We start from the raw sequence: 12,217 nt of genomic DNA on the forward strand, positions 1-12,217 counted from the left end.
AGGTCCTGCTTGAAAGCTTCCCAGAAGAGTCTTCTGGTTGGCCACTGGGAGAAGAGGACGCTGGCACAGATGGGCCATTGGCCAGATCCAGCAGGGTTTGTCTTATTACATCATATCCTTACCTCATTGCTTTTGGTAGAACTTAGTCACTCACGGCTAGCCAGGGCAGATGTGAGCAGAGTGGTTGGTGGCATATGCCGTGTAGTTGAGTCCCAGAGGAAATGCTTTGCAAAGCAACAAGAGCTACTGCTGGATCCGTAAGCCGACTGGGCACCTAGTCTCATTTCACCCTGCACTGCGAAATGGTTCCAAGATGGTGGTGTAGACCAGGCATAGGCAAACTCGGCCCTCCAGATGTTTTGGCACTACAACTCCCATGATCCCTACCTAACAGGACCAGTGGTCAGGGGTGATGGGAATTGTAGTCCCCAAACATCTGGAGGGCCGAGTTTGCCTATGCCTGGTGTAGACGCTGCTGCCATGGGTCTTGGTCATGTGACCCCCCATGGGTCCAGAGAAGGCACCATGTCCTCCCGCATCGTCAACCACTTCACTCTGAAAAGTTTCTCCAGTGTGGACATTCTCTAGGACAATATGATCAAGAAGATTGAAATTGCTAAGATATATTGATAAAGAGTGACTGGTTCCTGGTGACATTAGAACACAGCTGATACTAAGTGAGCGGAAAACTCTAGAGCAGTACAGTGTGTGGCCAAATGACTTACCTAGCCTGAAGCTCTGGATAAAGTGTGTCCAATACAGAGCCGTCTTTCCCATAGGGCTTAGTGGTGTGTCACACCAGGGTGCTGGCCACTCAGGGGCACCTCAGCAAGTGGGGGAGCTGCACAGCTTTGCCAGCAGCCTCCCCTTTCCCTGCATGCCTGCCAGCTGCGACCCACCAACCATAAGGCTGGCAGGCGTGCAGCTTCCCTTCCAAGCTTCTGCAGGGATCGCTCTCCCACCGCGTCATGGGGGAGAGTTGCAACCCCCGGATGGCTGGCAGTGCGCAGCTACGGCCACCCCAACACTATCCATGGTAATTTTGGGGTGCTGGGCAGATATTTGCACTCCAGCACCGCATCTGCTAAAGATCAATAGATACCATGATGGACTTGACTGTGCCTTTTGTGACTATCAGACAATGCCTGACTGCCAGCTGGATGCATCCTGCTAATGGCAGAATCTGCAACCTTGAATTCAAGATTCCCAATGTCCTTGGCTGTGATGATATTACTGGAGAGCCTCTTTTTCAATGGGATGATAACAAACCAAAAACTTATGAAGAGGCTGAAATCTTACGAAAATGAAACCAAACCTGCCCTTGAATATTATTGTCGAAAAGGAACAGAGGCCGACAATTCATAGTTGGATGTAGCCTACCTTGATTTCAGCAAGGCATTTGACAAGGTGCCCCATGATATTCTTGTAAAGAAGCTGGTAAAATGCGGTCTTGACTATGCTACCACTCAGTGGATTTCTAACTGGCTGACTGACCAAACCCAAAGGGTGCTCATCAACGGTTCCTCTTCATCCTGGAGAAGAGTGACTAGTGGGGTGCCACAGGGTTCTGTCTTGGGCCTGGTCTTATTCAACATCTTTATCAACGACTTGGATGATGGACTCAAGGGCATCCTGATCAATTTTGCAGATGACACCAAACTGGGAGGGGTGGCTAACACCCCAGAGGACAGGATCACACTTCAAAACGACCTTGACAGATTAGAGAACTGGGCCAAAACTAACAAGATGAATTTTAACAGGGAGAAATGTAAAGTATTGCACTTGGGCAAAAAAAAATGAGAGGCACAAATACAAGATGGGTGACACCTGGCTTGAGAACAGTACATGTGAAAAGGATCTAGGAGTCTTGGTTGACCACAAACTTGACATGAGCCAACAGTGTGACGCGGCAGCTAAAAAAGCCAATGCAATTCTGGGCTGCATCAATAGGAGTATAGCATCTAGATCAAGGGAAGTAATAGTGTCACTGTATTCTGCTCTGGTCAGACCTCACCTGGAGTACTGTGTCCAGTTCTGGGCACCACAGTTCAAGAAGGACACTGACAAACTGGAACGTGTCCAGAGGAGGGCAACCAAAATGGTCAAAGGCCTGGAAACGATGCCTTATGAGGAACGGCTAAGGGAGCTGGGCATGTTTAGCCTGGAGAAGAGGAGGTTAAGGGGTGATATGTTAGCCATGTTCAAATATATAAAAGGATGTCACATAGAGGAGGGAGAAAGGTTGTTTTCTGCTGCTCCAGAGAAGTGGACACGGAGCAATGGATCCAAACTACAAGAAAGAAGATTCCACCTAAACATTAGGAAGAACTTCCTGACAGTAAGAGCTGTTCGACAGTGGAATTTGCTGCCAAGGAGTGTGGTGGAGTCTCTTTCTTTGGAGGTCTTTAAGCAGAGGCTTGACAACCATATGTCAGGAGTGCTCTGATGGTGTTTCCTGCTTGGCAGGGGGTTGGACTCGATGGCCCTTGTGGTCTCTTCCAACTCTATGATTCTATGATTCCTTCAAACCAAGCTGCCTGATATGAGCTGGAAGGAATCTTCTATGAGCAGATGAAGGAAGATCTATCACTGTATTGAAAATAGAGAAGGTAATGGCTAAGCTTCCAGAAATATATTGTCTGATAAATAGTAGAATCATGGGTAGCCTCAGCTGTGTTTGGGCCATAGGGTTGTATTCAACAACTGGTCTTACTCAGAGCTGACCCACTGAAATTAATGAGTGTGACTAACTAAGGTCCATTAATTTTAATAGATCTACTCTGAAAAGGACTAGCATTGGCTGCAACCCATAATTTTTTTATTTTATTTTTTGCTGGGATTTATTTAGACATAGTATGCTGTAGAGAATGTCAGGGTTCAAAATGCCCAGTGCACATTGCTTTGAAGAGGACTTCATAGGCGCTGCTGATTAATGATGCAAATCCCCCTTTAACTGAGCCACATCTTTGCTGCTCCACACATGATGTCAGGTCTAGGGCAAGAGGGCAGGGTTTGGTCCAAATGGCTTCGTGGGCCAAATGGGGGAAGCCTGACCTGCCTAATTAGGCCAGAAATTCTCCATTTCTGATATGGTATTAGACCTAAGACAAAGGAATTGAAGTGTCTATCAGTAGGTTAAGGGCATTTGGAGGATCTCAGAATAGGGTCATTTACCCTTGATGGGGAACCTGCTTGCTTCCTAATTTCTTTCTTCATAAAAACCCTCAAAGCAGTTTATAAAAAGATAAAACAATAAGAAAAATTAGCAACAATAATTTAAGACTTGAAAAGTTAAAATAACTGGGAGTGACGTGGTGGCTTGAACACCTGCAGGCTCTGTGCTGCCCACTGCCTCCCCCTTGGCTGTACAGTGACTGAGTGGGAGGAGGCAGGCAGACAGCTCACATACCCCGTGGTGCCATTGGGCACCAGGATCCATGGGGTCAGCAAATCCCGATGTAGATCTTTATTCCCTCCTGTTTCTGATTTAGACATTCACTTACACCTTCTTCATCAGTAGGGAGGAGAGTGCCATTTTGTGGTTTGCCTCAGGTGCCAAAATGTCTTTGGCAGGCCCTGCCAGCCAGATAAGAAACACTTTAGGCAGGCGTAGCCTAGGGGAGGATCTCAAGGGCCAGCTAGAGAGGCCTGGAGGGCCGCCTCTGGGGCTGTGAAGTTCCCCACCCTTGACCTAGATGCTTGATGTGCCAAATCCCTTGAAGTGCCTCATCTTCTTGACTTTCAAATGTGTTCATTCTCTCTCTCCCACTCTCTATGTTTGGCATGGAGCCAAGTTACAGTAGGAAGAAGCAGCACTGACTGATCTCAAGCAGGGCATATATAAAACCAGCACTGCTAATTATTTTGCAGTAATTACCTGGAAATTATATGTATGTTGTTTGTGCAATAGTGGGTGCTGCTATTTTTAACTCGCATTGTTATCCTTACTTGGTGGAGTCACACACTCTCAGAATCCATATTCATCACTGGACATGGTTGTTCCCCACCTCCCCATCCCAGCAGTTGGTGAGAACAGTGTAATTATCAGCTTGCACTAATCCAAACACCTTTGCTCCTTCATTCTTTACACAACCCTTCCTTTCCCTTTCACTTCCATATTCACTCAAACCCAACTCATTTGCTTGAAAGCATTTAGCATGAATCAGGATAAGATGCTCGAACCTTTGCCTAGGTTCTAGAAATAGCTCCCAGTAGATCATTGCTGCTTCTTCTTCTTTTTAAAAAGAACAAACTTTATACGTGCTTTAATTATTATCTTCATTTAATTGCCCCCTTTCCCCACAGCTGTTTTGTGATCTAGAAATGTTGCACAACTCTCTTGGCACTTCAAAGGGAAAAATGAACAACCAACAAGCGAAAACAGTGGGCACTTAATGGCTTTGGCCAAACTTGTTTGCAATCACCGCCCCTAATCAAACCATTACAACAGTTTCCCTTCCTCCTCTTCCGAGTGTCTAGGTGCGGTGTCTCCTTGCCAGACAGAACAAAAGCATCTGAAAAATGTCTTATATTCAGATGAAGATGTTCAATACCAAATCTCTCCATCCAGGAAAGCAAAGGTCTGTTAGTGTTTGATTTCTACATCCTTGGCCCTATTCAAGGACCCACAACGATGCATAAATATCCTAAGTGACTTAGGACCCAAATATCTGAAAGACCATCTCCATCCCTACCCGCTAAGATATCCATAGGGGCCTCAGAGAAATGCAGGAAATAGCAGCCTGGCAGATGGCCTTCTTTAAACTGTGGAACTCCCTGCCCACAGAATTGTGTCTAGCATCTTCTAAATGTGCATTTTATATTTGATTTCCTTTAGTAATGTTTTCTTTTGAATATTTTAAGATAATATTTTAAGTTTCCTTTTAATTACATTGTTTTGAACTTATACCTTACATTTTACTTTCTTCAGTAATGTTTTATTCTGGATTGCTCCATTTGATGTATTAATTTGTTATAAACTACTTTGAGATTCCCCCCCTTAAACATACAAAGTGGTATATAAATGAAAGAAATGATAATGATTTTTATAATACAGTTAAATGATTCTGTGAAAACTTAATAACCCCGTCTTCAGAAGAGATACACTAAATATACAGGACATCCGACAGGCTAAATAATATGCTGGACTTCCAAGAAGCAGAATAAGAGGAACCCCAGTGATCAGGCCAAAGGTCCACTTCATCCATCTTCCTGCTTTTTACAGTGGCCAGCCAGGGAACGTAAGAGCTCAGCTGGATCAGGCCAAAGGTCCATCTAGCCCAGCATTCTGTTCTCAAATTAAATGTAAACTCCAGAAGACTAAGGATGTGAGATCTTGTGGGAACTAGGACGGGCTCTGTGAGATTTTGCAAAAGCATCCCAGAACATACGCACTGAGAGAGCCTTGCTTTGCACACACCCCCTCCAAAGACCAGGGCAGAGAGCTTAAAAGCTCTTTTAGAGCTGGGTCTTATTGGGGTTCCTGGCATGAAAAGAGCTTATAAGCTCTCGGCTTTGTGGGGGGTGGGGGCAAGGTTCTTTCATGTGGTGGCTCCAGAAGGCATGGGATGGTCGCATAGGGGCAGTTCCAAGAGAGCAGTTTGAGTATGCACATCTTTGCATATACAGTGGTACCTCGGGTTAAGTACTTAATTCGTTCCGGAGGTCCGTTCTTAACCTGAAACTGTTCTTAACCTGAAGCACCACTTTAGCTAATGGGGTCTCCTGCTGCCGCCAGGCCGCCGGAGTACTATTTCTGTTCTCATCCTGAAGCAAAGTTCTTAACCCGAGGTACTATTTCTGGGTTAGCGGAGTCTGTAACCTGAAGCATATGTAACCTGAAGCGTATGTAACCCAAGGTACCACTGTACAGTCGTTCCTTGGAAGTTGAACGGAATCCATTCGGGAAGTCTGTTTGACTTCCGAAATGTTTGAAAACCAAAGTGCGGCTTCTGATTGGCTGCAGGAAGCTCCTGCAGCCAATCGGAAGCTGCAGAAGCCCCGACAGACATTTGGCTTACAGTCACTTCCAGGTTTGCAGTGTTCGGGAGTCAAAATGTTCGGGAACTAAACTGTTCAAAAACCAAGGTATGACTGTATGTGCACTCCCTGGAAAGTAACCCCCATATAAGATGCAGTCATCCTGTATTATGTGGATGTTTTGATGATTAATATTTAGAATGCAAACAAGAGACTGATCTTAGCTTTTTAAGGCTACTGTTGTTTTCTTTTGGAAGTAGGTGAACCACACATCTTCTCCCAGTTCCCATATGGTGTATGTCTATGCCTGTGCATGTGTTCATGCGAGTGAGACAAATTGCTCATATTCCAGCTTGGTCCCCTTTGATGCCATCTTTGAGTTTAAGTTGTCAAGATGAAAGGCCACACAGGAAGGATTTTTACTCATCTAGAGCATGTGATGATTAAATGCATTGTAGTAATTAGTGTTTACTACTAACAGAATTGGCATTCATATTCCAAGCATTAATTAACAGGGGAGGAAATAGAAATAGATCATATTTACACATCACAATTATTCCTCTAAAGTCTAAGTGGCTCCAAAGCAGAAGAATTTATGAAAAGCGAAAGCAGACTGAGGTATGTCCCCAAGGGCAACACCATCCATAGGGGATCGACTTTGAACAGAGAATGTGTGGATTACACAGTAATCCTGCACATGCCTACTTGAAAGTAAGTCCCACTTACCGTAATTCAATGAAGCAAGTGGGTATAGGATTGCAGCCATATTCTTAGATAAATGCACACTGGTCCTGATTGCTGTAATGAAACATGACTGCAAGGACATATAGTCTGAGTCCTGATTTCTGGTGAAAATGATGAACTAGATTTTTTAGTGGACTGTGGTACAGCATGGTATGAATTTCTTCAAATTGTAACTAAGGGGAGGTAAGTTTCTCAAGATGCAAAAACTTATATTTACTGTAGCTACGATGAGGTGCTTCAGTGTTATCCATGGGACAGATTCTTCCCCTTCATCTGAGGGCAACATGCTAACTCGGGAAGCACAGGTTAGGGCAAATGGCGCACATGCAGTTCTGTCCTTCAACCTGCAACCCAGCATCTACCACCTGAGGCAACTGCTTCACTGTGTCCAGTGGTAGGGACACCCTGACTAACACATCACATGGATTTTGTTAGTCATAGGAACCAGGAGGGAATGACATATGTATGGGCTGTGTCGTTCAGAAGCCGCGCTTAAACAGTGCTCCTTATCCTTGGAATTAGAGCGGCCTGGTTGTGCCAGATTCCTCCTCCCACATGGGTGGTGAGAAACTTTTGCTAATCATATATATGGGATAAGTGTGTGCAATTACCATGGTTGAGTGCAGCATGGTGTACCCAAAATAGCTGACACCATACATCTAAATGATCAGGTTTGGCTAGGGAACTTTCACTTTAAAACACCTAGAACTCTTACAGCACATTTTTGCCAGTTTTATTCTTTTTCTCTTCTGTACTGTTAGCTTCTCAGCTCTCAGTAATAAGAATTCACCTAGGAGCAAGTCATTTGCTTTTTTTTTTAAATAAAAAGAAGAATCTACACAGTACAAGATACAAAAACCTACAAATTCCTTGTGAGTTGGCATGGTTGAAAGAGAAAACCTGTAGGGATGAAGTCATGTGACTTGCCAGGAGGGAATTTCAACTTTAGAGACACACTCCCCCCCACCATTTCTTTTATCACTGAACATTCTGGTATTCTACCTATGGAGATTGCTTCATGCACATATTTTGAGATATAGCTCTTTAGTTTATTGACGTAATCTGAGCAAGGTCTGCAAGGGATTCCCACATGGCAGGGTTAATGTTGTCAGCCTTTGTGTCACATTTGCACACATCTTTTTAATGCAGAATTGGTCTGTCAACAGGCCTAGTGCCTGAAGTCAGCTGGATCCAGAAGCACCTTGTCCACATCAGCCGACTGCATAAAGCCAAAGGGGTCCCTCTCCACAGTAACCTCTGGACCACCCAAAATAACCCTGTTGGCTGGCTACTAGAGGACACAATGCGAGCTGCAAAATGAGCATTCTTTGCAGCTTGCACTGCTACACAGTAGGCATGATTGTGTTTTCTTACTAGTGTTAGGTCAGCTTCAATGCAAAACATGAGCCATTTGTGCTATAGTCTTCATCTGTTCTGTTTCACAGTCCAGAGCTCCTCAGAGTACCAAGGAGCTGCTCAGGCTCCAAAGCACCCAATAAGACACTCAGGAGCGTTTGTGTCAACCTTTCTGTTCCATAGCGAGACTTGGGCTTCAGGAGGATCACCATCTTTCACCACTGGAAACCTCCCACCCAAGCATTTAGGAGTACATTAGGTTCCATCTGTCTCTGAGGGTGAGCTATCAGAGCAGGCCCACCACCCTTACAGGGAGAATTGCCCTTGTCAGTTCAAAATTAACCAAATCATGATCTAAACATGACAAGGGAGTGCACTGCATCCCCCCGTCTTCTATAATTTGGGGCTAATATCACATCAAGGGTGTGCCCCTCCTGAATCGCTGGGCCAATGACAATCTGAGAGAGACTCACAGTTGTCATGAAGGCCATGAACAGCAGGATCCACGTGGATATTGATGCCACCCAGGATTATCGTTTTAGGGTCCTCCAACAATACCATTGGTTAGCCAGATCAGGGATACTGCTGGGCAACAGGGTGGTCAGTAAAACAGCAGCATCCCCAATCTGTTTCTTAGGAATAAACTACTATCTGACGTTTAGAAGACATCTGAAGGCAGCCCTGTTTAGGGAAGTTTTTTAATGACTGATATTTTATTGTATTTTTAATCTCCTGTTGGAAGCCGCCCAGATGGGCAGGGTATAAGTAATAAATCATCATCATCATCCCTGGCCCAACATCAGGTGCCGACCATGTAAGTCCATCCCAAGATTAAGCGTCAAGTAGATGGTGCTCTTATGGACAACACAACACCTCCACTGCAGCTCCCTAGTCTAGCCTGGTGCAGTACAGACAACGATGGATTTAGTTGCATCTGAATGACATGCGATTTCGCATGAATGGCACTGAACTTCGAAGTAGCCCCAAAACGCTGTGAATTCCCCTGAGATTGATGGGTACTGTATAGGGCAATATACAAATTTAATAATAATAACAACAAATAAGTCACGAAAATGATGAGGAATGGTGATGGAATGGGGCAGAGCAGGCTTATGCATGCTCCGCCGACATGCACGGGGGTCTGAAGTGTAACCACCCCCCTGCAGAAAACGAGGATTGCCTTTACTGAAAACCCAGGTGAGCACAGCAGTGTAAAGTTCGGCCTATCCAGCTCGCTCACCCAAGTCTCAGTAATGTAAACCACATCTTCCAGCTCATGCACAATCAGATTGTGCACAAATATGTTTGTGTTATTTATTATTATTTTTATTTTTATTATGGACTGATTTAGCATTCAGAATCAGCACCACCAGACCAGAGGACTCAGCAGATATTCCGCCAGCAGATATTCTCATTGGTGGAGTGAGAGGACTGGAACAAGAAACAGAGACAAACACTTAGGCCTCCAAGCACTAATAATAATAATAATAATAATAATAATAATAATAATATCCAAAGAAATAAGTAATGCTCAAAGTAGGGAGACTTGAAATGCCTCATGCCCTACTGATTTCAAAGGCTCCCCACACTCTACATCCCCACGCTAATAACGAGAAGTGACATTAATATGTCTGTTAATATCCGAGGGTGGCCCGACGAGAGGCCCCCTCCCCTCTCTCGTCCCGCCCTGAGGAGGGACCAACAAAATGGCGGCGGCGGCGCGCCGTTGATTCAAACGCAGCGCGCGGGGCGGCGGCGGTGGGAGGCGGCCTCCCGGCGGGGTTCACTGCGCCTGCGCCCCGCGATTCAAGATGGCGGACAGTGCGGAACTAAAGGTAAAGGCGCAGTTTCAAGCCGCCCCCCTCCCCTCTTCCTCCCCCCCCCGCCTCACCGCCGCGGCTCTTCTCTACTCCCGGGCCCCCCTCCTCCTCCCCGCAGCAGGCCTGGCCCGGCGGCCGGGCGACCCAGTGGAGGAGCTCAGGGAGGGAGAGAAGGCTGGCTGGCTGGCTGGCGGCGATCCGGGGGTGTGTAAGAGGAGAGGAAAGAGAGGCGCTGAGGGAGGGACGGAGGGAGAAGTGAGGTGTGGGGGGGAGCGCCTTTTGGCTCACCCATTGAACTGAGTTTGCCTCCCCGCGTATGGCCTCCCTTGCTTTTCTCATCAGCCCCCACCCTAGGAAGCGAGTCCGCTCGAGTCTACTTTCCCTCCGAGGTGCTTTTCTCTCAACCCCCTGCCCTGCGAGGTTGGCCAGGGCTGAGGAGGAGAGGAGACCTCGTTCTCCTGCCCAAGTTGTGGGCGACTCTCCCCACACCTGCATCAGATCAGCCTCTCTCTCTCTCTCTTTTTGCTCCTCCACCTTGAGCTGGCTCAGTGGGTCCTCGCCCCCTTGAAGGCCACGAATTTGAGGAGTGCAGAGTAGGTTATGTGCGTCTCCTCCCTCCCCATCTCAAGAGAAAAATAATCTAAAAAGGGGGTCCCGCACAAAGCTGCCCCTTCTTCTTTGACAAAGATGATCGTCTTATTCGCCTACGTGGAACGGAGTTTGTCCAAAATCTGGCTTCTTTCACCTACCCAGCTTTTGCCCCCCTCTTTTCTGCCCCTCTTCCATACGTTTCTTCAACTGTGCAAAGGGCAGAGAACAAGGAGGAAAATGTGTCTTTCCCTAATCGTCTTATCCCGAAGTTTTGACAGCTCTCCCTGACTTTTAAATGCTTAGTATTTGCCAGTGGCAGAGAAGGGTGCCTGAAAGGAGTGGAAACTGAGAGACCCCCCCCCAAACTTTCACTTTCAAAGGGTGGAAACTGGTTTTGTAGTAGATCCTTTTGATGTTGGTGTTCGTTCAAATTTCCTTTTTTTGTAATCCTTGACTGGATTGCAAAGGTTTTATTACTCCATCCAAAGATGCTAGTGCAGTAGGCAGGGAACCCAAATTATGGGTGTGTGAGCAACAGCTGCCTTTCAGAGGAAGTAAATAAAACTATAAGCATGTGTGCATGCATTTTTTCTACTTCCCAAGAGGTTTGTTAAACCTACATTTTATTTGAAATCATAGATGAAATGATCAAGGGCTTATTTTAATGGGAGTAAGAAACTGAATAGAAACTTTGGTTGTATTTAGATCCTTAAGCTCATGTGATGGAGAGGGCTTTTTAGCTCATTTCCTGAGAAGAAATTCTCTCATGTTGAAATCTAAAGCGCTCTGAACTCTCTAGAGGGATAGTAGATAGGAGGAAACTCCCACCACCTTGGTTTCCTGTTTTAAAGTGAGAGGAAACCAAAAGTGCTGAATCTCACTTGCTCTTCCCTCTTATACACTGCTATTTTCTCAGTATAGCCTCCATGCATGACAGCTAGAGAAAAAAGAGTGAGTTTAAAAATATCTGAGATGATTTTGCAGCCAATCCTTCATCCGAATAAAGTGTGTGTGTGAGGTAGTATATATATTAAAAGCCTTTTCTGAAAGTCTTGAAATGCCCTACTCGCTAAATGAGTGAGGTTTGATATGGCTGCTACAATTCTAGTTGCTTGCTGTGATTCCCCAGGGGGTATTATAGTAATAGATCATAATTTCCTTTTTTTAGTCCTCAACATACCCACCCTTGGTAAACACAAAGGATTGTTTTTTAAGTAAAAAGTATTTAGTATATTTCTTAATCTGTTTTGAAGACTTGCCTGTTTACATACTATAAAATTCAACAATGATTACAATAGTCACATGTTAAATATTGAATAACAAAATGTGTCTAGGTTGAGTGGGGGTGTTTATTTTCCCTACATACTATAGACTTTTATAATCACGATGTCTTTGTAAGCAAAATAGAAACCACATGTTTAATACCTTTTTATAGATAATATGTCAAAATGCGTGTCAAATGCTTTCCAGTTAAAATTCATTTACCAAGGGATTATTTTGTTTACAGTGTCTCTCAGTGTCTTAATGCTTTTGAAAATCACACATGTTGCTTTTATGGCTTTTTTATCCTGGCTTTTCAGAAAGGTTCTTTGCTTCTTTGGGACATGTGTACACAGTGATGGCAGCTCTCTTTGTGAGGTGAAGATGAATGGATCCTGTTTATAACCTCCATTGCCTTTTGTGTTTGGGGTGTGTGTGTGTGGAGTCTTGCTGCAGTAGGAGACTTA

At 45.1% G+C, this 12,217-nt stretch overlaps 1 protein-coding gene and 1 pseudogene across 3 annotated transcripts in view; both read left to right on the forward strand.

Moving 5' to 3' along the window:
• Positions 1-480: 480 nt before the first annotated feature.
• On the forward strand, positions 481-1,365 carry LOC128401938 (GTP:AMP phosphotransferase AK3, mitochondrial-like; annotated as a pseudogene).
• Positions 1,366-9,792: 8,427 nt separating this feature from the next.
• The window catches only part of PIAS1 (protein inhibitor of activated STAT 1), a 52,367-nt gene continuing 49,942 nt past the window's right edge, over positions 9,793-12,217 (forward strand). For 2 of the 3 annotated variants that reach the window (XR_008327578.1, XM_053365645.1), the window contains exon 1: positions 9,793-9,914. Coding sequence is in view for 1 of the 3 variants with exons in the window: in XM_053365645.1 (XP_053221620.1) it covers positions 9,891-9,914 (24 nt within the window). In the remaining 2 variants the exon portion in view is untranslated. Of the gene's footprint in view, positions 9,915-10,080; positions 10,104-12,217 lie in introns of those variants that run through there. The other variant, XM_053365646.1, reaches the window with a different exon arrangement.

Source organism: Podarcis raffonei, chromosome 14, assembly GCF_027172205.1.
Source record: "Podarcis raffonei isolate rPodRaf1 chromosome 14, rPodRaf1.pri, whole genome shotgun sequence".
In the NCBI taxonomy this organism is placed as follows: Eukaryota; Metazoa; Chordata; class Lepidosauria; order Squamata; family Lacertidae; genus Podarcis; species Podarcis raffonei.